Raw genomic sequence first — 26,744 nt, forward strand, 5'->3', positions numbered from 1 at the left:
GTATACCTCAGCCACTAGTAAATACCTTCTTATGAATCTTAACAGATAATAACTAATCAGGTAGCTTCTCTGTTTTCAATGTCTCTGCAGACTGTAGTCAGCTTTTAACTTCTGGACCAGGTACATTGCCAGATCAGTTGATGGCCATAAGTCCACCAGGCCAGCCACAAAACGAGGGCCAACCACCTGTGACAACACTTCTTTCTCAGCAAATGCCAGAGAATTCTCCAATGGCATCCTCTATAAACACCAACCAGAACATTGAAAAGATTGATTTGCTTGTTTCATTGCAAAACCAAGGGAACAACTTAACTGGCTCCTTTTAACTGGATATGTAAGTAATGCATTTTGGCTTCTTTCTTATTGAGAAGCATCAATAAATTTTATTATTCTTAGCATATTTGGGTTAAGTAATAACACTGTTTAGACTCTGATCTTTTAAAATGTGGCTTTCTCAAAAAAAAGAAAAATATGGCTTTCTTACAAAATGGTACCTTTTTTACGCTGAATTGATTGCTCTGAATGATAACTTATAGTCATATTGTTAATACTGGGCATTCCTTCTGGCTCTTAAGTTTCTTTGCCCTTGAAATGATGGAACATCTGATGAATGATAATTACATCTCATATTTCACTTTCTTAAGAAGTAAACCTTGAATCTGAAAAAATATGACAGTATAAGTGTGGTAAAGTATCATTTATAGTACTGTAATATACTTTGGGATCATTCAGGGCAACAGGAACTTTGTAAATGCTTTCCCTCCCTAGTGAGTTATATTAAACATCTTCTTTTTTTAGAAATTCCATGAGGAAAATCCTGATTTCAAGATATCCTGAGATCTTGTGATTCCATGAGGATTATCGAACTGTCACTTTAAAAAGAAAACAAAATATGAAAAACTGTGATTGAGTAAATGGATAGATTTTACTCTGGCTGCAAAAGAGCACACCTTGGCTACCTATTGCAGTGATTAACCACCATTGTTAACATCTTTATATTTTATGTTCCTAATAACAGTGATGACTGAGAATCTATTTGTTTCCAGCTGACAGAATTAATTATTACTATTTTCGTAGGCACTCTTTCTTTAAAAGTACAGTTTAAATTGACAAGCTGGATCACTCAGTTATTATTGCTATTAGAAAATAATTCGTGTTTCATGTTTACTTTTGTTCATTTGTGTTTTCTGCATTGTTTAGTCAAGAAGTGGCTTATGAAAAAGAGTTCAAATAATAACTAAGGCTGTGATTTTTCAGTATAAAAAGCATAGCTATTGGCTATAGTGAAGGAATCTTTTCTCAGTTTTTATGGAGAAACTAAAGGGATAACATTCTGACAAGTAGGCTGTATTAAGAGGTCTGCACGGATAAGAGGCCTCTATTTATCACAGACAACACACTTACAACCAGGGAACAGCTGGAATGCTATTGATTTTATTTTTCAGAGAGTCATTAATTCTCTGTTTCTGTTAAGGGTTTTAGCCATAACTGTGCATAGAAAAAGAAATATCTTGCTTTATTAAAAAAATGAAGAGGATGATATATGGTAAATTATGTTCTGATAGCCTCCTAGATTAGTTAAAGCTGACAGTAATTTGAGTCTGTTTTCTTCTTATCCCAGTCTTGGACTGGTATTCCCTTTTTATGTTCATCTATGTTATTCTTCCCCTCTTCACTTTATTTTAGACAGTTAGTAATATGCTACTAGCTTTGTGACCCTGTAGTAACTTAAATGAAAAGATCATGTTGATCTAGGGTAACCCAGCAACTCCTGCAGCACAGGCAGGGGGGCACCCTTTCAGGAATGAGGGGAACTGACTCCTGAGAGATAAGAAACAATGCATTTTTTCCCCGTGAACGGTGCTGTTCTGAAGTCTTCAAATTTTTCCCTCTTATAGGAAGCAGTGTAAATGTTAATTAAAAAAAGAGAGACAAACTAAAATTTCTTGAAACATCACTTCTTCCTGAGCTGTAGTGAGTGTAATTCACTTGTCACCTCAGTGCTTTACAGTTTGAAGTGGTCATTTACCTGATGGTTCCCACAAGCCTTGGGCTTTACAGGGTCATATCATTGACTTAAAGTGAAGAATTCATTTGTGTTACATCTATAGAGAGCAAAATAACACACTCCAGAACTTGCAGTTGTAGTATTAGTTATACAGATTTGGGTGTTCTCACCACCCATGGGATGCCTGCTTCTCACTACAACCTGTTGTCTGGACATATGCTTACGTCTTATTCTCCTTTTGGCATGTAGAAAGCTGTTAATACAGTTTAAGGCCAAATTGTGTGTGGCTTCTATATGTAGATAAGATGTTTTGGCATTCTTGTCCGTTTATTTTTTTAAATGTACAAAAAATAGCCTGTTAATTGTTAGTAGAAGGCTACATTTCTGTTTTTTGTTTTTGTCTTTTCTATCCTATACACTTAGTTGAACTTTGTGGAACTGTGGTGTTGGTTTTGTTTATACAGCCGGAATTTTCCCCTTTTTGTGATGGTCTTCCTTGGTTCTTTGAATGTACTCTTCTTTAATTTGTTTTATTCTCTTTGGTCTCATTTATTCTTCCCTCCACCCCAACCCTTTCTTTCTTTCTCTCTCTGATTGAGAGGCATTGAATTATGTTTTCAGTAGTACAGGCTTCTTGCCGATATGAAGGGAACTTTTCAGAAAGAGACCTACTCTGGGTCATTTAATTTTGAATACAGTTTTCAATCGTTCAAGTTTTGGATGGTTTATATCTAATGTGTGTTTCATTTTTTTGGAAAGCTATATTTTGTATTTAGGAAATGGTATACTATTTTGCTATTTGTACTGAGTGAGTACATTGGCATAAATATAGAAATTTATATATATACATATATATAAACTATTCTTTTTTTGCCACACATTTTTGTGGTAAATTTGTGAGTTTGTCTGATGTTCTACCACAACGTGGCGTCTGATAAAAGTGATGGGGGGGTTTGTTATGTCTTTGTTGAGTATTTAAGTATCTTTTGAAACAAATGACCTGTTCATCTGTGGCCATTCCATCAGGCAGTTCCTTGATGTGATTAGTGGGCTAAAGTCAGCTTACTGTGTGTTTGCTGGATCTTACACTCAGCAAAATGTTAAAGTAAGGAAACCCATCTAGGCAGTTGTGTCAAATGGTGTTTCGCAAGAATGAGCCATCCAGTCTTTGCTCACTATATATTTAATATTTTATTATTGTTGTTATTGTTATTATTAATTGGCTTTCTGTATTCTATGCCTTTTATTTATAAAGACACTAAAAAAAAGTTTGTAATTTTAATAACATTTTCCCCATCTTGTAATATCCAGAGCTACTTTATAAATTCTCTAAACCAAAAGCATTTTCCTATATATATATATATATATGTATGTGTGTGTATATATATATATATATATATATATGTATCTCCCCACCCCATCAGGAAAAATTACCCAGTATAGTTCAGGTTATGAGAAGGACCAGCCACACAATCCAGTGCTTCAGTTTTTAAATGGATAACTAATTACAGAGGGTTGACTGATGTTAGAAAGCTTATCCAGTGGTATAAAAATAAGTAGAAATAAAATGCTGTAAGTTTATTTCTGAGTTTTCTGAATTTTTTTCCCAAGAGATTACACAGGAGACTCAGGAAAATCTATTTGTTCATCAAGTTCCACTGTTAACACTGCTCTATGGATGAAGTGGTGGCAAGAAGACTGGCTTGTGTGCTGATTTCTGTTATTTAGCAAGAAGTTTATCATTGTAAAATGCTGATTGCCAATGCCAAGTCACCAGGGACCAATTTTCTGTTTTGTAATATCTCAGTTTAGAACAGAACATACACCTGAACTGTAGTGGTTTGATTGGATGGAGGCAGAAAACCCAACTTTTATTTTCATAAATTTTGTGGTTATTTGTACAAGGGCTGTGCTAAGATACCATATTCTTAATTTAGTAGTGATTTTTTTTTTTTAACATTGTTAAATGTTCCTTACTGCTAAAAGGTCAATGTTAAGTACAGCATTCAGAACATATTATTTGGTTACAAAAAGTATTTGTCTTCGTATTGAAGAGCTAGCTTAGTAGTCAGTGGTTGATACTTGTGCTCATAATACAGATTCAAGATTACTGTTACAAGTTACATCTATATATGGGAGAGATTCCAAGAGCCAGCAGAGTCCTTGGAAACAACAATTTATTAAATTTACTTATGGCAGAAGGACTTAAATGAACTATAAACCACATTTTATTCCTTTATATTGTTCCATTCAATTGTTCTTGCCTTTAGGAACTCACATGAATGCTTGGAGCTTATCTGTATGTCTGCATGAGTGTGTGTGTGTATGTGTGTGTTTGTCCTTTATTCCTTATTGTCATTCCATTATATATCCACACCAACATGGGAGAAGTTGTATACAACAATTAGAAGTATTTTGCTTCTTAGCTTTATCTTGTTACCTTTGTAATTAGAGTATCATGTTGTTATTTAACCAATGCAAATCTGTTTTCGCCAGTCTCCCTAGAATAGATTTTTAAAGGGCTTTGTTTATCGTAGAAGCAGTATTAGTGAGGGACCTTCCTGCCTTTCTTTTTTGTAATATTGTTTATGCTGTAGTTGGGAATTTCATTACAGTGCATTTCTTGCCCATCAGAACCTCAGTTAATCCACCTAGGAAAAACTGTGTCAAAGGGAATGAGAAGGAGACTATATCTAAGTCTCCCTTAGAACTAAGAGAATAATTCCTTTTGACCATTTAAGCCATTATAGATGCTTATTTTGGAAAAGTATAACCTGTTTAGATGCATCAGCAATTATAGACCAGAAATTAAATGCTTAAATTAAAATTAATCAAAGCCTCAAAATTCAACATGGTTTTATAAATACTTACTGGGAGTACTTGAGAATTTTTTCATCTTTCTGGTGAGAAATTCTGTTTTAGTATTTGTTTTCTAGTTGATTATTTTCTAATTAATTGAAAATTATATTAAACCTATTAGCTTCTGACCATTCTGTTTCATGACCACAGGCTTCTTCCCTTAGCAAGACAGCTATGTTATATCTGCATGCCTTTGTTTTGTGGAGGGACTTAATAAAAGAGAGTGTATAGTTCAGTGGCTTTATTAGAAAAATGACTTGGAATATGTATACTCCAGTGAATGGGATAGTATAATCTCATAACATGTATTAAAAAGAGGTTTTCCTATCTGCTTATTTGTGTCACTTTAGAGCTCAATAATGAAGACGATGTTCATAATGTAGTAAATACCAGAATAATACCTAGAATATAATTATTGACTTGTCCCAGCATTCTAATTACTTCTTTAATCCTCCTTTGTTTTTGTGTCATTCTAGCCTCATTTATTAATATAAATCTATTTTTACTCTACTTTCTCTTTCAGGAAATTTTTTAAATTAATATTTTATATCTAGATTAATGCTTATGGAAAAGTGCCTTTATACCATTGATAGTGCCCCTTTCTTATAATTTTTTTTTCATTGTTGCCAAAAACACATAGGCAAATGACTTTAATAGTCTCGGCTTTAATTTTTTCTTTTTAGTAATTCTTTTCTCCATTTCTTGATCACCATAGAAAAGTTTCAAACCTTCCTAACGCCCATTGGCAGAAGAGGAACAGAAAAGATATATAGCTAGGATTGTTTCTTTGGAAGAAGATAAGTGAAAGATCCTCTTTTAGACTTTATATAAATTAGCTAAATTTGTCTTCATCCTGACCAACCAATAGTAAGTCTTAATCTGAATGCTGTCAAAAATTTTAGTATATATGAGACTATGGCTCAAATGTGTATGGTTAACTTTCAGAAAGGAAGTGTTTGAAGCGCCTGCTCTGCTTTTAATTATAAGATGGATGAAAATAAATCGATAACACATAGTTTAGGTAAAGCTTGGTAATTTCAATTTTTCTTATGATTGAGAGTCAGATAATTCATTGTTTTGTACCTCTTGCCCATCAGAACCTTAGTAATCTGCCCATGAAAAATAGTTGCAAAAGAAATGAAGCTATATCTGAGTCCCCCAGAACTAAAATAATTCCTTGCAGCCAGATACAGTTGGATCGGGTGTCCCTCTGGTTTTTTTTTGTTGTTGTTAATTTTGCCTATGTTCCAGCTCCTCACCATAGTGGTGGTGCCTAAAGAAAGGGCCATCAGCAGCAAACAGGTCAGGATAGTGGTGACTTAGAGATAGAGCTGCTTTCCCTATGTGAGTATTTCCATGACTGCTGATGACTCTAAAGACTGCAGATCTTTATGCAATATTCTCAATACCCTAATAATATTATGCACTTTAATCATTCCAAAGAAGTAAAAAATGCTGTATAGTGATGATTCCTTTTGATGAATACATTTTAACTGTTTAGAATATTTATGTCCCTTTTTATTTTGGATAACCAACTTGGAATGTTTTGGGAATATTTTCTAAAATGACTGTGTAGTAGGACTTACTAAGGCTTTGAGACATAACTGACTATAAGGGGAAATGATTACACTTCAGAAAATCATTTTAGAAACATTAAAATGTTCAGCTTGCTAATGTCTATGTTTGAGAGTTAATTAACCATGTTTCTTCCTATATTTTTTGTTTTATATTAATAACATAGTATATAGTTTTCTACATATATGTATAAACCAATGGTTCTCAAAATGTGGTCCTCAGCCCACCAGCCAATGTCTGTATCACCTGGAAACTAGTTAAAAATACAAAATCTTGGGCCTTATTCCAGACACAGTGAATCAGAAACTCTGGAGTGGGACTCAACAGTCTCTGTTTTTAACAAGCCTTCTGTTAAAGGTGATTCTGATACATGCCAAAGTTTGAGAACCACTGGTTTATAGTGTATACAGTAAAATGTATTAATAGAAAGGGCTTTTTTTCCACCCACACAGACAGTTATACATTGTTCTAAATGTAAAATCAGTTTAACCTGGTTATCCATAATCATTTACTGGTAATGATAATTTATTCTCAGTACTACCTATAGAAATATATTTTATGTACATATACAATTAGTCCAGTTATCGATAATTCAGTTAACTTAGTTTGGTGTATTCCTACCACATACTAAAAAGTTTACATTAAATGACTGATTTAAATATATAGGTGCAATGGTCTATATTTTTATTTTAACTATGGTGATGTTTAAGTAGCTAACATAATTGACGGGTGCTAAAGTCTCCTGTTTATCCATAAAATGGGTACATTGTGGGCAGTGATAATACAAGCTTCATTTTCATTGCCTCCTACCTTACCAGCAGACAACAGTTTTGTCCTGGCTAGACCAACTCTCAGAACAAAATTATTTGTCATTCCTTATATTTACATTTGTATCTGAGCTATTAAACAACATGGCTAGCCAGGTCAACAAAGCACCTTATTTGATTTCTTTTTTTAATAGATAACTCTTCTTTTAAAATAGCTTGCTTTATATGAAAACTGACGCACTGGAAATATAACTACCCTTGGTTGGAACTTATGCTTCAGGTGAGATGTTAAACAAGACACTGTATTATTTAGTTTAGGCATTTCTCCCTTTCCTATTATTTGCAACTAACCATAAGATAAATAGCTTTATTTATTCATTTTAATCTCCCTCTATAATTCAGTACCTCCATAATTGCTGGTGTTTACAAATCACCAATTAATAAATTCATGAAAGAAAAATGCACATTTCAAAATAAAAATCACCACTGCTGTCTTTGCTTAATAGTAGCAGTGGAAATGTAAGTGGCTTACTCTCCAAACTTTGGTGCTGGAAATATATAGGCAAACTGTTGGGAGATGCTCTAGCCACATTCCTGCTTTCTTGTTCCTGTTACCATCTTTACCACCTTATTGCATATTATATTCTTATTATGTAAGGCATTCTACCACACCACAATATTATTCAACTCCAACTTGTAATATTTTCTTTAAAAGTTCTGTTTAACCATATCACCGTGCTTTCTTTTGCTTTATTTGAGATAGCTTGTATAACTATTATTATTTTAGCTAATGAGCCTCAGTACAGCGCGCGTGTGCGCGCGCACACACACACACACACACACACACACACTTGCCATCTCAGATGTTTGAGAGTGACTTTGGAATCAGATTAAAGAACTGTCCTGCACAGAAGTGTTTATGACTTTCAGTGACAAACTGATTCCAGTGACATCAAGCTAATTTCTTTTGGTCTGATGAATGTATCTGCTTCACCTTGTTCCCTTACTTTGAATTGATAAGCTCCAAGTATTTATTACTTTTTTGGGATACTTTTTACTGAGTTCATTCATTTGTTTTACTTAGTCTTTTAATCAGTATACTACAGTTATTTCATTAACCTGTTCTCAAGTGGTTTAGCTACCATTCTGCCATTTAAGTTTTTTATTTAATTTTATTTGCTTGAGTACACTGATCAACCACTGAACTGCCTTCTTCCATTGTCCTGCAATGATATAAGGGTTACATTTTTGTGTATATGGCTTTCATAGTTGGTATTTCAGAGCACTGACACCAGATACTTCAGTTTATTCTCTGGGGGAATTTAATTTGCATCTATGTTTTTAGCTATCTGTGATAACTTGTTAAATATTAAAAAGATATTTTGCTTCTATTGGAACATTTGTATACTCGCAACTATATTTCTGTAAACAGCTGCAGTCAAAAATAAAACATTGAAAGTTTTCATTTTGTAGTGGCTAACTGTCTTTTTTCCTCAGACTTTGCGAATGAAGTCATATCTAAGAATGTCAATTTTGAACAACATGAGTATGTGACTGAACTTAAAAAAAAGCCATTAGGAAAAGGTATGAAATACAGAAATATTTTTAATAGTGACGTTGTACCTACTGTTTTACCAGGTAGTGTACAAAAGTGACTTAGTGTGATAGAATTTTTATTTGTTTTACTTAAAGTGTTTCATGTTTAGTAAAATAATACATACATGTGGTGACATTTATGAATTGTGGAGGTGCTTTTGATGAAAACAAAGTCTCCCCAGCCCTCAGTCCCACATCCAGAGACAGTCTCTTTTTATAAGTTAATCATTCGGAATGATTTTAGGTGATTTACATGGGTAAACATTATTTTTAAACATATGTGTGTGTGTGTATGTGTGTGTGTTTGGATGTACATTAGAAAATTAGATAATGTGTCTACTTACTAGACTATGGGGAAATGTGAGTCAAAGCCAAAATTCTAAATGAATACTAATACAGGTGATACACGAATATTGTGTATGTGATATGTAAATAACTGAAGCTTCGGTAGTGCTGCTCTAAACAATGTTCTTACACTTTCTTAGCAAATATAGATGGTATCTGTTGATTCTGTGAAAGTGACTGAATTTTTTTAACATCCAAATGTATATAATCCATCTCAATGAGTTTTCACTTTAGGGGTCTAAAGTAATAGCACTGCTGCCATTGTTCTAAATATGTTTAAAAGTTGTCTCTTAGCATTTATGGACTTCAGCAGCATTGGAAGGGAGTAATAACCAAATGCAATTAGTAAGTATAAATATCAAAAAATTTGGGTATTTTTAATCTGAAGATGGGACTACCAGTGGCTGCCAGAAAGGCTGATGTGGTCCTGGGTTACATAATCTAAGTTACAGTGTCCAGAACAAGGGAGACAGTTTTCCTGCTTTACTTCAAGCTGATAAGAGTCCTGCTTTGTCATCTCATGAGGAGCAAACAGTTCTCAGAGGCCATGTAATTAGGCCTGTCAGAGAACTGAACATCATTTATCCCTGCTTAGGGACACAGGGGGACTTTAGAAGTGTAAAAGCAGCTACTGACAGATATATACTACCATGTGTAAATTAGATGGCTAGTGGGAAGCTGCTGTATATAACACAAGGAGCCTGGCCTGGCGCTCTGTGATAACAGAGAGGTGGCATGCGGACAGGGAGAGGGTGGCTCAAGAGAGCGGGGACACACACACACATACACACACACTCTCTTATGGCTGATTCATGTTGTACGGCAGAAGCCACCACAACACTGTAAAACAGTTATCTTCCAATTAAAACATAGCTGTAGTTTCTCAATAGCATCGCTTGTGGGGAAGACAGTTGATTACTGCTCTTGTGCTCTATTTCATGGTGTCATTGCCCCTGCCTGTACTGAGGCACAGTAGTATTTAAAAGCATAGGCTCTTGAGTTTGCCTCTTGGGTGAAGTTCTGGCTCCTATACCAAATGTTTAACTTCTCCATTCCTCAGTTTCTTTATAAAGTGGAAAGAAAACTAGAATGATTCCCTAAGGGTTGTTATAAAAATTACATAAGTTAATCAGCGTAAAACTACTCAGTTCCTGGCACTCAGGAGCTAAGTGCCTAGTAAGTGTTAACCCTGTATTAGTCATACTAGTCCTGATACCGCTTTGTTCTTCTGCCTCTGGTTAACTGGAGCCATATCCTTTTGCTTTTTCAAATACATGGTCCTTTAATTATCCTCTTTCTTTTTTTATTTGTAATTTAATTTTTAATTTTAATTTAATTCTTATTTTTTAATTTTCTGTTGTAGTTGACTTACAATGTTGTGTTAGTTTCAGGTAAACAGCAAAGGGATTCAGTTTTATAGATCATTACCCTCTTTCTCCAGCATCAGAACCTTTTCTCATACCCACTAGAATATGAATTTTCTGTAATGTTCCTCATCTCTTAAAAAACACTTTTCTTTGACCGCACATCCCACATATACACTATTTCCACTTCCTCTCCTTCCATTTCCTCTTAAACCCATTCCAATCAGGTTTTATCACCCCACTCTCCAGAAATAGCTCTTGTCAGCACCACCAGTGGCCTCTCAAAAGTCAATTGCCATTCCTGTTTCACTCGCTCAGCTTATCAGCAGTATTTGACAGTCTTTGAAACACTCTTCCCTCGGCTGTCAGGACACCACACACATCTCTCTTGCTTCATTGGCCTTTTCTCATCTTCTTGACCTCCTAATGTTGGAGACCTCTAGAAGTCAATCATTAGATCTCTTCTCTATCGTAACTCAATTTCCAGTTGATCCCATCCAGTCACATTGCTTTATATACTTCTATGTGTTGACTTTATTCCAAGCTCCATTACCCAACTGTCTACTTGACAGTCACAACAGGCATCTCAGATATAACATATCTGAAGTCATAATTCTCCCCTTCCCATTCCCGTCTTCTGCCCCCAGTTCTCTTTCCAGATTCTTCCTCATCTAAGCAAAATGAAATCTCCATTCTTCCAGTTATTTAAGCTAAAATACCTCTGAGGGTTTGTGTTTTTTGACCTTGATAACAATCTGTCATCAGGTCATGTTACTCTGACCTTTGAAATATATCCAGAATCCAGCCACTTCCCAATACAGCGATTGCTATCACTTTGAACCAAAGCATTTGTTGCCTTGATTGTCATAACAGTTTCCCAACAATTCTATTTCTCTCATTGCTCCTCATACTTGAGTCTTCACACACCAGCCAGATTTAAACATAAACCCTATGTTACACCTTTGCTCAAAACCATCCAGTGACTGACTTCCTATTTCTACATTTCACAATGCTTGTAAGGCCCTTTGTGGTCTGTCCTGGCTGTGTGTCTGACCTATCCTTCTCTTGCTTTCTCTGCTTTGATCACACTAAGTTCCTTTCCCTCCCTAAAACAGACTGATCCTGCTGCTACGTCATGGGTTTGTGCTCACATCACTCCCGGTATGCCTTTCCTTCAGGGATCCACATGTCTCAGTCTCTTAACATTATAAAGTCTTTGCTCAAATATAACCTTATTAGATCTTTCTTGATCACCCTGTATAAAACTTGGATCCCATTTCTAACCTTCTCACCTGCTCTTCCTTTCTAGCATTTATCACCTGACTGACATTTGTTCTTCTATCATGGAATGCAATCCTCCATGAGGATAGGCATTTTGTCTGCTGTATTCCCAGTGCCTAAAAGAATGCCTGCCCCATTGGTTAATCAAGATAATTCAGGCAAGTCACAATAAATATTGCCCCTTGGCATTGATTTATTACATGCTGTGTTTTTCTTGATTTCTAGAGAAGGAAATAGTAACCCACTCCAGTATTCTTCCCTGGGAAATCCCATTGACAGAGGAGCCTGGCCAGCTACATTCCACGGGGTTGCAAAGAGTCAGACATGACTTAGCAACTAAGCACTCCTTCCTCTTCTTAAATGTCCTTTAAATCCCCTGAGAGAATCTTAATTGGTTCCATTACCATTCAGAATGAAGCAGCCCTATTGGGCAAGCTCTTAAGCCAGGTGACCGTTTAGGCTTCTGGCCACAGTTTATCACTGAATCTTCTGATCCCTTCCCCGGTAGATTCCACTTTTGCCTGAAAGCAGTGAATTTGAGTTTGTTTTATAGAAATGGATTTTATTTCATTTGGAACTTTTAGAAATTTACATAAAACTGCAGTGAGGATAAAGGCAACAGGAAACATTTTCATATGTTTTCAAACAAGCACCCAGCCATCTGCCATTGTGGATATTATGGAAAGAATACCCAGTGCCTGCTGGCATCTGGCACATGAGGTTCTCCTGCCTGACGCCATCATTTCCTTGGCAGGTAAGAGGCAACCTTGCTTTGCATCGTTTCTCGTGTTTTCTTTCTCTGGACCACAAGAGGGCATTCTTTCATCATTTTCAACTTGGATTATACCAACACTTAGTAGAGATGCACCTCAGTCATTTAAACAAGAAGTTAGACTATGAATGCCAAAATCGTTTACCAAAGTTAGTGAAACTCTAGACTTACAATTTTGCCCCCAGATTCATGGAACCAAAACACATCCTTGAAAGGAAAGGCGTCAGTTTATAAATGATACGGGGAAAATTTCCAGGTTAGTTATATGGATCAAAAAATGAAGTACTATTTGTGGAAGGCTGTTTTTAGGTATTAGGAGTACTATTTCCTTTGGTGAATTCATTCATTATAGCAGATGTAGTTATAGATGTATTGGTTTATTTGCAGATACTAAATCAGAAGATTGAAGTGAAAAAGATTTTTATTAACTTTTCATTTCAAGATATCTGTATTAACTAACAACAAAGTTGAAGGAAGAAGGACATTCATATAGGCATGGTAGTCATTGTGTAGTAATAAAGCTAATATATATCACAAACAAGCAGAGAGTAGCAATTATTAAACAAGTCCCTTAGGTCAGACAGATTCTGTCATTTCTTCCTCTGAGCAATTCCCTTCTGCCATAAACCACAGGGAGGTAATTAAAGAAAAATAGATCATTGAGGAGTTGGATGCTCTCTAGCCAGATTTATTCCTAAAAATATATCCCTAAAGAGAGAGGAATTAAATTGTGTAGAGGACCTTAAAGAATACTGTCTGGCATCTTTCTAACTTTCTGTCTGGCTTTACATCCTAAGAGCCCTTTTGAGCCTAATCAGATTTTGCCATGATAGCAATCATAAGAATTGGTTACATTATTTAATAAAGCTATGCAAAAACATATAAATTTAGTCTGTTCTCTACTATCCATTCCTCGTGGAAAAAGAAAAACACAGATCTTAAAAACTAAAGCAAATAAAGGAAGCTCAAAATAGAAACCAAGATTTGGTTACATTTTTAGAAGGAAGTCCAGTCTTGTGAATCTTATTTTATGGCTTTGATCTGGTTGTCCATTGGGATGGATTTGCCCAAGTGATGGCCCACAGAAAGGCCACATTTCTTACTTTTCTGCTCATCCTGCACCTCCTTTTTCATTAAGAATCCTGCCTGGAAGTTTAGGTCAAAGAAGCTACTTGGAGCAAAATACAGCGGCATCTCATCCCAAATATTCTCCAGGCGTTTCTTCCATCCTTCTAGGATCTGAACTCGGGCATCCTCGGGAGTGTGCCCAATGCTATATGTCAGTTGAGGTTCCAAGACTTGGAAGCCACAGAAGTGCAGAGTGCCACTCTGGGGATACACAGAGCACAGAGGTGAGTCACAGGTCAAACGCCACACGCCTTTTACCACAGACAACGAAAGTTAATCTGGGTTTCCCAATAGGACACCCTGATGTGAAGGCCTTGAGAATTAGTTCATAGCTCCATCCTCTCACCTTGTGCTCTCTGTACCTAGCTGTTACCTATTTTAGCCTATTCAGTTGTACTCTTCTCTTAATGAATGAAGCCTTTGAAACTGTGCCAACCTGGCACTATCTGCCAAAAGCACCCAAAGTTCTGTTACCTCAGGGAGGGTTTCAGCTTCTCAGCAGCTGACTGTTGCCAAGACCTGCAGAGGTGCGTTTCTTTGCCCTTCCACATTACCAGACGAGTCTTCATAAACTATTCTTGCCATTTGTTCTCCAATGTTATTACTAATATTGATTCCCTCATCCTGTAGATGCACACCTCACGTGCTCTTCTTGCCAGCCTTAGGAGATTATCCTGAGGGTCCAGTGACCACCAAAAAACCTGCTTCAGACTTCAGTTTTATTAGCTGAACTAAATAATTTCTTAACTTTTCTTGGGCTCTGATAGTCTGTGAGACTGCAGCAGCAACTTGGAGGAGGACAGGGAGATTGGTGAGAGATGCCAGTCACGTGGCTGTGCAAACCTGGGGGAGTCATCCACGCTATCCTCTGGCTAGGAGGAGAGAGTGGTGTTTGACAGTGTACACACATGAGTTATTCTATAAGCCTGGGGTCCTGGGAAGACAGGTCAGTCCTAAGAGGAAGCCCCTTCTATAGTTCTTTCATCTTCATACCTCAGGTCTGTTTCAAAATCCTATCTGGAGGATCTGGACCCAATAGAAAATTCAGTTAATCCCCCTGAAGGGTCACTGAAAACTAGATACCTGAATTGGCCAGAGAATGATGTTCATGTCCCCATGGATACCCTGCAGAGAGTACATGGGGCCGCTGCCGCCGGTGGTGATGGAAAGCACTGCCTTCTTATTCTGGAAAAGAAACGTCATTAGCACCCACAGCTCTTTGGTGACAGGGAGTTAATGAGACAGCCCCAGGGAAAAGAATATAAAAGTCCCCCCACACCCCACCCCGCTGCTGCCTAGATCAGCTCCTTGTATTACTTCATACATTGGCTCTTCTGAGCCGTGCAGTATGACTCTGCAAAAGTACCAGCCTGGAAAGTGGTACGCAGAGGGGCAGGCCCAGGATTCCACACTCTTGCATGTGGCAAGTCAGGTGAAGGCTGTCACGGTAATGCAAAATCAGTGCTGACTGCTGGTGCCTAGGTGGAGTATTTTAAATCTGTCTCCTCACAGTACTAGGCATGTGTTGATCTAGTGTATTGCTCAAGCTTGTGATCAATGTGTATTGATCATGCTTTGATCTAGGTCTCAAAAATGCTTCTTGTATAGTTTTAGGTGTCTAGAAAATGAAGACAGACTCCTTTTTTTAATGGACAAGTTCAAACATATCAGTACATAAAGAGAAAATAGTGTAATGATATATCCACCAACCTGCTTTAAATCTCAGTATTTTGCCATTCTAGGTTTATCTAATCTCCATATATCTCTCCCAAAGGGACCTGGAGCCTGACTGTGGTATCTAACTGCACTCAAAACTCTGTCTCAAGACAGAATCTTCCTAAAATCCAGGCATTAGGAAAAAAAAACAATTATCCACCTACCCGGAAAGGCCCCTTATCATACATGGCGGCATACGTGTAAGCAAACTCCCCTATGAGCACCCGCTCAAACCAGCCTTTCAGGATGGCAGGAACTCCAAACCACTGCAGGGGGAACTGAGGGACAGAGGACAGAGAGGTTAGATCGGGAGTACCCCCAGCACAGAAGGTTCAGTGCGTAGCTGCTGTCCATGACATCACTGAGGGGCAAACTTTCTTCAGGCCCTGTCATTCCTCTTGGAGAAGGTAGAACATTCAAGAAAAGAAAATTTTAAAGAAAACCATTGTCCTTAGTCAGTCAACTAGACACTCCTGTGCCTATGTACAAATAACAAATACCGGGTGGGTGTGAAGAGAGCCATGTGAAATAAAGACTTGTTTCTGTGAAATCACGTTTGGCAGCAAAGTCTAAACAGCAAGGATTGCAGGCAAAGTTGGCCTCAGTGTGTGACACCTAAATCAATATTTTCTTAAGAACTTGCTTCAGTGGGTGTGGTATCATAAATATGAAACCTGTACCTTGTGCTCACAGATGTAAAATCCTATCATTTAGAATAAACAGAACCACTCACAAATGCTACCAAATGATCAGCGTAACCAAGGTTCATCAGGGAATTCTCACAAGAAGGACCTACTGGGGCTCTTGTCCTGGTAAAAGTCGAGCAAGGCCATACCAGTATTTCTTCTTGACTCACTTAAAGGCTATGATGACAGGAACATGCCCAGAGGTTAAAAGAAAAAGCTAGGACAGAGAAGAAATTTGTAGGACTTGGTAGTTCTCTCTTTGAAGAGTGGTAGACCTACAGGAAAGAGAGGAAGGAAGTAAAGTTTTGGACACGATTGAGAATGAGACCTGCATTCTTACCCTGAATCTGCCAATAATGTGAGGCATGACCTCTGCCACACAAGCCCCTTCCTCATCCGTAAAAAGAGGGGCTTGAGGGGTCTCTAGTAGCTTCTCATATTCTCACATTTAAGATGCCCCAGTTGTGACGGGCCATATCTGCCACTTTTAGGATGTGTAGGTTATTCAAGCAAGTAGATTTGGTCCCCTGTGAATGCTCTACAGTGAGGTCTGAAAATAGAATTGATTGGCTTGCTTGATATTAAACGTTTACTCTCTCAAGTTCCTTTTGGAGAAGTGAAACAACTGAGCAGGGCCTAGCCCATGTGGCACATTGGTAGGAATGAAGGCAGTCCTTCCTCAGGACATTAGTTTTAATGTTGCCAGACTATCATTTCTAGCACACTGCTTTTGCTGGAATAAGACTCTTCCTGTCATCTGTTGCAAAACTGATATAATAAATATGCAAATCTGTGGAGTTTACATTGCCCTTCATTGTGTTGCTATTTTGCAGTGTGCAACCTATACAGTTGTACTGGTAGTAAAGAAAATGTGTGCATTGGATAGAAGCTGAATTGAAAGGCTGTCCTTTCCAATTTTAAAATATGGTGATTCTTAGAAGCAGAACTGACAGTTGCTACTGCTCACCGCCTTGGCTGTGCTGCAATAAAAGAGAGTGGAAAATGTAGACCAAAAAGGGATCCTTTGGGGCACCAGCTAATGTTACATGGCTTTGATTCATAGCAACAGATAGAATAAGGGACTTCAAAGGTTAGAGTCTTTGCAGCTGATTGAATAACTGCAAAAATCACAGCCAGTATCAAACTTCTTATGAAGTTTCCAGTGTTGCATATATTCCATGTTTAATACTAAAAGGCTGGTTGGGATTGGTAGCAGCAAAGTCACTGAGTACAGTCCAGTGTTGTCAGGAAAGGTGACTTACAAGAAGCATACCCAGTTTCAGTACTGACTGCTAAATGGTGAGGCAGCTTCCAGGAGGAGAAAGGCCATGGTTTTGCTGCTAGAACACATTAAGCAGGGCAGTGCACACTGCACTGGGAGCTCCCATCGCGGAGAAGTCGAACTCTCATGCCTCACTCTACAAAACTGTTTTCAGGATGCTTATGGAGATGGGGTGAGAACTGCAAACTTGAGTGATTCCATGAGAAATTACTAATTGAAGAAAAGACTAAACACTCGGAAAAAGAGTTCAAGGTTCACATGCCATCTCTGCAGTCACAGTCATACTTTCAAAGAATACACAGCCAGCTTCATAACATCTATAAATATGTGTAATACTGCACCTTTGAAGTAATTATCCTTCTTTAAGGAGAGTATGGTCAAGGGGCTGTGACTTTCCTAAGACCACATAGCTAATTAGGTGTCAGGTCTGGGACAAAAAAACGCAAGTGTCTCAACACCCCTTCTGATGTCTTACCACACCTGAAAAATCACAAGGTCTGCAGCTTCCAGCTTCTTTTGTTCGGCCACAATATCTGGGCTCAGACGGCCTTCTTTATAAGCTAAAACAGTCTCTGCAGGATACTGAAAGTTCCCGGGGTCCTTCAGTTTACCTGCAGAGAGGAAAAGAGAAGCTGACGCCAGAGGGCCAAGGCGGGGCCAGAAAGCCCACAAGGGAGAAGTTCCACAAAGACCTAATTAAAGGGGAGAGCCGCTCCCACCTGTGATGTCCTTTCTGGAGATGACTGGATTGAAGTTCATGGCATACAGGTCCGACACAGTGACCTCCCATCCTTTCCTCTTCAAAGCCTCTATGGCAGCCTCCTTCATGGCATAGTTGAAGGATGTCCTCTCTGAGTGGGCCAGTACGATCAGTGCTTTTCTGACTATTTAGACACACACAAGGCACATGGAGAAAATCAGTCACCAACCAGCAAAGCTCAGGCTGCAGGGGAGCCCAGCTGGGCTCCTTAATGGAAGACGTGATTTCATTAGACACTGGGTTATGCAACCCATCCACTGAATCCAGAAATATATTTTCTCCTTATAAGTACCATCGATCAAAGGAGCGATTTTTAGCTCACTGGGAAAACAGTAGCTAATCTAATAAATGGTGTTGGCATACTTAATCAACCATCTGCATAAAAATAAAATTATCCTCTTAGAAACCTAAGGTGTTAGAGGTCAGTACAGTGGTTATCCTCCATCAGGGAATAATGACTGGAAGGGGACAAAGCCCCTGAGGTGCTGTCTGTGTTCTGTTTTTTTAAATATTTATAGGGCTTCGCTGGGTCTTAATTGCAGCACTTGGGAATCTATGGTCTTCATTACAGCTTGAAGGATTGTTGGGGCCTGTGGGATCTAGTTTCCTGAACCCGGACCCCATGCATTGGGAGCACAGAGTCTTAGCCACTGGACCACCAGGGAAGTCCCCTGTTCTGTTTCTTGAAATGGATGCAGATTATACAAGCATGTGTTCAGTTGGTGAAAATTCACTTAGAACTTGTACACTTTCCAGTGTGTCTATTATATTCAATACAAGTTTCCCACTAACATCACATATAGCAACAACTTACTTGCAGATTAAAGATCTAAATTTTAAAAACTGAAACTATTAGACTAGTATGGGATGCTCTATGTACTATGTTGCTTTATGTCTCATTTTTAATTGAACATCAAGGGACTACAGTATTTAAATTATAAACTCTGCCAATACCTTTATCTAGATGCTTGTTGTCACTTTTGTCTTTTATGAAATTTTTGTTGCCAAGAAAGGCAGGATTACATTTTTCTCTTCTAGATTGAGTTGGTGTAGTATATCATTGGTTATCAAAATACTCATAGCTTTGGGACTTTGAAATGGTAAATATTCACAATTTGTGAAAAAACCATGACTCATAACTGTATGATCTTAATTATAAAAGAATGGATGCTTAATTGTTTAAATATGCAAATAGGACCTAGAAAGGACACATCAAAAGGTAAACTGACTATGGATAACTTTTTCTTTTTTTGCTTCTTGTGTTTTTTGGTTTCCTATTATGCACACGTTAACTTTTAAGAAATGTTATTTTTAAAACCTTAAAAAGCATGGGACGAAAGGGAGAAGTTGTATAACCTCTGGACAGAGGCTACTTTTTAAGAAAGACTACAGCCTGGAGAAGGAAATGGCAACCCACTCCAGTATTCTTGCCTGGAAAATCCCATGAACAGAGGAGCCTGGTAGGCTACAGTCCATGGGGTCACAAACAGTCAGACACAACTGAGTGACAAAAAAAAAAGTACAGCTTCAGAAACCATGAAGGAAAAGCTTGACAGATAAAGCCCCAGAAACATTAAAAATTGTGTTTAATGAATGGTTCCGTAAACAGACTACCAGACAGGTACTCTGACAACCAGGAGAAGATGTTCACAACTCTTACCAAAAAGAGTTAAAATCCCCCCCAAATGCCTACAAATAATTAGAAGAAGACAATGCAATAGGAAAATAAGGATACGATTCAGAGAAGGAAATTGCAAAAACAATAAACAAATGAGAAGGTGCCCTGGCAGGCCTGTGAGGAAGAACAGATTAAAATGAGACATCATTATTTACTGATCGATTGGCAAAGCAACTTAAGACAAATTACATCAAGGGCTATTAAGAGTGCAGGAAAACTGGCACATTGCCAGTGGGAATATGCGTTGCCTCAGCCTTTGGTGAGAGTAATCAAGCTAAATCTTTAGACATTTTAAAGACACATAAATCTTTGATCTAGTTGTCCAACTTTGGAGAATCTGTCCTACAGACTGTAAGCATCAGGACAGATGAGCAAGGATGTGTACTGAACCCTTGGACCCTTGTAGTCATTAGCAAAAATTAAACATAGCCTCAATTGCCTGTTTATGGAGCACATTTGAATAAATTTTATGATGTATTCTACTGGAATGAGAAGTCAAGTGGGCCTTAGGAAGCATCACTATGAACAAAGCTAGTGGAGGTGATAGAATTCAAGTTGAGATATTTCAAATCCTAAAAGATGATACTGTTAAAGTGCTGCACTCAATATACTAGCAAATTTGGAAAACTCAGCAGTGACCACAGGACTGGAAAAGGTCAGTTTTCATTCCAATCCCAGAGAAAGGCAATGCCAAAGAATGCTCAAACTACTGCACCATTGCACTCATCTCACATGCTAGTAAAGTAATGCTCAAAATTCAACAAGCCAGGCTTCAACAGTATGTGAACTGTGAATTTCCAGATGTTCAAGCTGGATTTAGAAAAGGCAGAGGAACCAGAGATCAAATTGCCAGCATCCACTGGATCATCGAAAAAGCAAAAGAGTTCCAGAAAAACATCTGCTTCTGCTTTATTGACTATGCCAAAGCCTTTGACTGTGTGGATCACGACAAATTTTCCACAAACTGTGTGGAAAATTCTGAAAGAGGTGGGAATACCAGACCATGCCTCCTGCCTCCTGAGAAATCTGTATGCAGGTCAAGAAGCAACAGTTAGAACTGGACATGGAACAACAGTACTGGTTCCAAATAGGGAAAGGAGTATGTCAATGCTGTATATTGTCACCCTGCTTATTTAACTTATAATGGAGAGTACATCATGAGAAACGCTGGGCTGGAGGAAGCACAAGCTGGAATCAAGATTGCCGGGAGAAATATCAATAACCTCAGATATGCAGATGACACCACCCTTATTGGCAGAAAGCAAAGAAGAGCTAAGGAGCCTCTTAATGAAACAGGAGTGTGAAAAAGTCGGCTTAAAACTCAACATTCAGAAAACTAACATCATGGCATCTGGTCCCATCACTTTATGGCAAATAGATGGGGAAACAATGGAAACAGTGAGAGACTTTATTTTTTTGGGCTCCAAAATCACTGCAGATGGTGACTGCAGCCATGAAATTAAAAGACACTTGCTCCTTGGAAGAAAAGTTATGACCAACCTAGACAGCATATTAAAAAACAGAGACATTACTTTGTCAACAAAGGTCCTTCTAGTCAAAGCTTTGGTTTTGGGCGGTGGGAGGAGGGATGGGGAATACATGTAAATCCTTGTCAATGTATGGCAAAAACCACTACAATATTGTAAAGTAATTAGCCTCCAACTAATAAAAATAAATGGGAAAAAAAAAAAAAAAAAAAACTTTGGTTTTTCCAGTAGTCATGTATGGATATGAGAGTTGGACTATAAAGAAAGCTGAGTGCTGAAGAATTGATGCTTTTGAACTGTGGTGTTGAAGAAGACTCTTGAGAGTCCCTTGGACTGCAAGGAGATCCAACCAGTCCATCCTAAAGGAAATCAGTCCTGAATATTCATTGGAAGGACTGATCCTGAAGCTCCAATACTTTGGTCACCTGATGTTGAAAACTGACTCATTTGAAAAGACCCTGATGTTGGGAAAGATTGAAGGCAGGAGGAAAAGAGGACGACAGAGGATAAGATGGTTGGATGGCATCACCGACTCAATGGACATGAGTTTGAGTAAGCTCCGGGAGCTGGTGATGGACAGAGAAGCCTGGCGTGCCGCAGTCCATGGGGTCGCAAAGAGTCAGACATGACTGAGTGACTGAACTGAACAGAATATTATGCTGTTAACAAGAATGAGTTTGCTGCATGTATTGATATACTGTCACCCTGAAAGATATCCGGGATATATCATTAAATGATAAAATGGGGACTTCCCTGGCAGTCCAGTGGTTAAGACCTCCTTCCAATTCAGGGAGTGTGGATTCAGTCTCTGGTGGGGAAGCTAAGATCCCATGTGCCTTGTGCCAAAAAAAACCAAAACATAAAACAAGTAATATTCTAACAAACTCAATAAAGACTTTAAAAAATGGTCCACATTTAAAAAATCTTTATAACGTGAATGTGAATCTACTTTTATAAAAAAGAAACTCCATATTTATAGGTAGATTGCAGTCTATCGCTCTGAAGAGAAAAAGATGTGGCATGATTACCTGACACCGTTAACAGTTTTCTTAGGCAAGTAAGAGATGGCAAGGGGGTAGACGCAGAGGGGAAGATGAGCTTTTTCTTGGCCATGCTTTGTGTTAATAAAGTCATTAGAACATCCCTATTCAGCAACAAGAGCATGTAAAGGGTGCTTACGACATGCTGAGCATTGTTCTAAGAACTCTGTATGCTTTTTCAGTTGTCACAGCAACCCTGTGCGGTAAACAGAATTAATATCATTAGGGATGGGAAGATTGAGGCACAGAAACTTTAAGCAAGTTACCCAAATTTACCTCTTAAATGGTGAAGCTGGAATAACTTGAAAATATAGAGAGAAATCCACACAACAACATGCAGGGCGTGGGGAAGAGTACGAGAGAAAGGAAGTTTACCACCACCATCCTCCTGAAACTGGAGCTACAATTTCATACCTTCCTAACTCTTTAAAAGCAGTGACTGTGGGTGGACTGAGGAGAGTACACCTGCAACTTCTTATAGTATTGTTTGAAGAAAATTATGGCACCTGTAAGCCTTTGGCTCTCTCCCTGATTTCAGCATTAACCACACTTGGCATAGGCATCTCCCATTGGCTTAAACTCAGTCATGTGTAAGCTTTAGGTTCCCGCTTGTCAAAAAAAAAAAGGATTCCCAAGCTTGGCCTGGCCTTTTGGACTCCATAAACTCAGATTCCGTGGGGTATAAATTTGGTTAGGATTTAAATGCTACAGAAGTGATTTAGTTTCTTCTGATATAGCCCGGGAAAATGAAAAGGAATTCCTGAGGTTGCTTCAACAAATTCCCACCTGATTTCTTATCAACTCATGGACTGAACACTACTGAGAGCAACGTAAGTATATGAAACTCTAACATGCGTTTTCTTTGTGATTTGTCTTTGCATTAGTCATATCAGTTTACTAAATACTGCTTTGTCAGTTTTTATTCTCTTGGCTTACTTCTTACCTACATATGTATATTTTAATTTTTAAGTATATATATATATAGTTTCACTTCTTACCAACATAACAGACATTTTATAAGTAGTAAAACATAAAGGTGATTCTCAGGAAATGAGAAAGTCAAGATATCTATCTCTTACTTTCAAAGAGCTTACATCTACTAACTACAGTACAGCCATGCCTGTTACCTTCAAAAAAAAAAAAAAAGACGAGATTCAAACAGGAAGAATATATTCACAAAAAATATAACCAATAGAGTTCAAAATCTGAAATATATAGATTTCTTAAAAACAACCCAGTAGAAAAATGGTCAGAGGGTATAAATGGGCAATCAATAGAACAGTTGTGCATCTTTGCTGGAGGTAAGGGTAAAGCAAGAGATAAGCCCACCTCTCTAATTTTCAGGTCATTTTTCATGGCCAAATCTGAGTTTTTTTGGACTTAGAGGGCTCAGTTTCCCTTCCTGCCATTTAACTAGCTACACAAGCTTGACTTTATCAGAATTTACTCAAAGAAAGGCATAAGGCACATACACAAGTAACTAACAGAGGAAAACTGTTCACTTCAGGGCCAGCCCCTCAGGAAAGGCCTTGAGAAGGAGCTGCATTTGAGCTGAGTCTTGGAAGACAAATGGGGTTATTATCAGTACCTCTAATTTACCATTCAGTTTTGCTTGTCCTGCACGTGATTAACCCATCTGCTAGAAGCGACTATGTAACACAGCTAAGCACATCTTGTTAATGCCTCTCTCTCCCTGCACCAGTTCCTTTTCAGGTCTCAATCCCTAAGCAATATGATCCCAGTTCATCCTCATTTCTGTGTCCTCACCATCCTGCACCTTCTATTTCCACTCTACATTCACACCAGCCAGCCTTCTTTCCCCACCTTGAAATGCTAATGTTCTCACTGACCCAGCCTCTCCACCTTGGTTTACTGAGCACTTAGGATGCACCTGGCACCTCTCTAGGCATTTGGGATACATCAACATATCAACACAAAACAAATCTTTGCCATTTCCTACTCCAGAGGATCTTCCCTACTCAGGGATTGAAGCTGTATCTCCTGCATTGGCAGGCGGATTCTTTACCACTACACCACCTAGGAAGCTTAATACTAGTTATACAAGATCTAAATCTTCCCATTTTCCCTCACTAGCTCCCCCAACATTTTTTTTTTTTTTTGTCTAAGTTACACATAGACACAGAACATTCTATAGGATTGGAGAATGGGGAAATAGTTCTTGTCCTAGTATTTCAAGAGGGGTATTTATGTCCTCCAGACAGCTGAGGAACATAGACACAGAACATTCTATAGGATTGGAGAATGGGGAAATAGTTCTTGTCCTAGTATTTCAAGAGGGGTATTTATGTCCTCCAGACAGCTGAGGAACAAATGACCTAGAGGGAAACAGCCACTAATCTGCATGCAGGAAGCCTTGTCAGCCAAGCCCTACCCCTTAGGCCCTGAAACCTTGGGTGGGCTTCCAGTCCCCAGCTCAGCCCTTTTCTCTTGGGCACCTAACTAGTCTCTCAACTCCAGAAGCAATGTCTTCCCTCACCCACTTACTTTTAGCAAGATGAGGTTGTGTGTTTGTGTGTGTGTTTTCAGAAGGTAGAACTAGGTTCATAGGGAAGGAAATTACAAAAAGTTAGAATTCTACCTTCTAGGAAGGAAATAGATATCTATATTTTAGCTTATCATCCAACCTCAGAGCAAGGCTGTCTGGAAAACAGGGATTCGAGACCCAGCAGGTGTTGCAGCTGGTCCAGTATGTGTGAGAGGCCATCCACACATTAGATTCAAGTTGTGGTGATATCCAAGGTCCCCCTACAGTTGACAGTGGAGAAGGGAGGCTCTGTCACTCAACGAGCACCCAGATCAGGTTTGCCCACTCCACGGGTCACAGTCTGAAAACTCTCCTGGCCCAGCAGCCTGGAGCTGGGTCTGATGTCCATCAAACAAAAGGGAGCAGCTTCCCCAGCTCAAGCACCCCCATCGCCAGATCTTCCAATTTTCCTTCAGGAGTTGGGAACCTGGAGAAGGAAATGGCAACGCACTCCAGTATCCTTGCTCGGGAAATCCCATGGGGAGTCTGGTGTGCAACGGCCCATGGGAGTACAAAAGGGCTGCACACGGCTTAGTGACTAAACAACAATAAATGGCAGTTCTAGCCAATGTATGAGAAAAACTTGTAAGGAATTGGGGGTTGGGGCTGAAGCCCAAATCCTATTGTTTACAGATGTGAATGTCTATTTAGAAAAGCCAAAATAAACGCAAGCAAATATTTAAACTAAAAAAAAAGTTGGGAACCCACATATTTAAGTGAAATTGCCTATATGTATTTTAAATGTTAGCAACTTATTCCAAAAGATTTTAAATACTATTAAAGTTAAACAGGGTGTGCAAGTGGGCCAATTTGGTCTCTGACGGCTGATTCTGACCCCAGAGGGAAGGAACCATTTGCTTCCGAGGTCAATTATTTCCTAACGGCCCACCATAGTTTCTGGGGGCGGGGAGCCTCTCCTCTCCCGGCACCTGCCAGGGCTCATCCAGCTATCCTAATGCCTCCCTGTTTCCAGTTTTAAGCCGAGGAAGAAAACTACAAGCTCCTGCAGAGGAACGAGGGCTGGGGACAGCAAGGCTCCTGGTTGGGGCGCGGGGGGCGGACACTCACCAGCCATGGCTCGGGCGGCGCTGATTGGCTGGTCTGCTGGTTGCCCGGGTGACTCAAGCTGGGGAGGGGTGGGAGGCAAGGTCCTCAGGCTGCTTAGCGAGCTGCCACCTGGAACGGTCACCGGTGCTGCCCGCCGCCTAGCGCCGGCTACTTTATACCCAGTCTGGCTGGCCCGGCCCATAAACTAGCCAGCAAAGGCGGAGCCGCCGCTCAGGCCCTGGGGTGCAGGGCGGAGCACGCCTTTGCTGAGGTTCTAGGAAGAACTGGCAGTCTGAGTGCAGGTATAAGGACCCATGTGGAAGAAGGGTTCCTAGGGGATAGGGCGTAAGGAACCCATGGGTCTGGGTGGGTGTGGGAGGCATGTCCTCTGGACCCTGTTCTGAAACCACCTTGGGACAAAAGGAGGAAGTGTCCGGGGTTCCGTTGGGCGCGCTATCCAGGCTTCTCCTGGCTCCGGGAAATGGCTCTGAATTGGAATGGGCCGGCCAGAGAGAGGAGTGCAGTTCTTTAGACTCAGATTCGCTGAGTCACTGTGACTAGACTTAGGTTTCGAGGGCTGAGATGACCTGGGAGACTTGCTTCTAGAGAAATGAATTTGTTCGTGCTCTTGCAAGGTTCACATTTTGCACTTGGTGAGGCCGGGGACGGGGGGTCCCCTAGAATGCACTGCCCGGGTACAAACCCCTTCTCATAATCTGGAGAAGACCTTTTTTTCCTGAAGACCTAGTCCAAGGCTTGTTATCATCGTCAGGGGAAGCATTTAAAGACTAGCCAAGACACATAAAAA

At 39.1% G+C, this 26,744-nt stretch overlaps 2 protein-coding genes across 7 annotated transcripts in view; one reads left to right on the plus strand and one right to left on the minus strand.

Moving 5' to 3' along the window:
• Positions 1 to 8,681, plus strand: part of NFAT5 (nuclear factor of activated T cells 5) — a 115,014-nt gene extending 106,333 nt beyond the window's left edge. For all 6 annotated transcript variants that reach the window (XM_065925655.1, XM_065925656.1, XM_065925657.1 and 3 more), the window contains 2 exons: positions 91 to 334; positions 799 to 8,681. In XM_065925655.1, the coding sequence (XP_065781727.1) occupies positions 91 to 326 (236 nt within the window). In that variant the 3' untranslated portion in view covers positions 327 to 334; positions 799 to 8,681. The remainder of the gene's footprint in view (positions 1 to 90; positions 335 to 798) is intronic.
• A 3,665-nt stretch (positions 8,682 to 12,346) lies between these two features.
• NQO1 (NAD(P)H quinone dehydrogenase 1) lies at positions 12,347 to 26,153 on the minus strand. Its single transcript, XM_065925662.1, has 6 exons — positions 25,958 to 26,153; positions 18,099 to 18,263; positions 17,860 to 17,990; positions 15,576 to 15,689; positions 14,779 to 14,880; positions 12,347 to 13,896 (listed from the first exon to the last, which is right to left on the minus strand). Exons 1-6 carry the CDS (start codon positions 26,136 to 26,138, stop codon positions 13,591 to 13,593), a joined length of 999 nt encoding a protein of 332 aa, XP_065781734.1. The 5' UTR covers positions 26,139 to 26,153; the 3' UTR covers positions 12,347 to 13,590.
• Between the last annotated feature and the right edge of the window lie 591 nt (positions 26,154 to 26,744).

This window comes from Muntiacus reevesi, chromosome 2 (assembly GCF_963930625.1).
Source record: "Muntiacus reevesi chromosome 2, mMunRee1.1, whole genome shotgun sequence".
NCBI classification, from domain to species: Eukaryota; Metazoa; Chordata; class Mammalia; order Artiodactyla; family Cervidae; genus Muntiacus; species Muntiacus reevesi.

What these genes read in the sequence shown, in the direction of transcription:
- NQO1 (XM_065925662.1), bottom strand. Translation starts at nt 26,138, where the DNA reads ATGGGCCGGGCCAGCCAGACTGGGTATAAAGTAGCCGGCGCTAGGCGG. An exon ending in ATGATAAGGGGCCTTTCCGG is followed by an intron (nt 14,881 to 15,575) that starts GTAGGTGGATAA and finishes TTTCTTTTCCAG; the next exon opens with AATAAGAAGGCAGTGCTTTC. An exon ending in TCATTCTCTGGCCAATTCAG is followed by an intron (nt 13,897 to 14,778) that starts GTATCTAGTTTT and finishes GTGTATCCCCAG; the next exon opens with AGTGGCACTCTGCACTTCTG.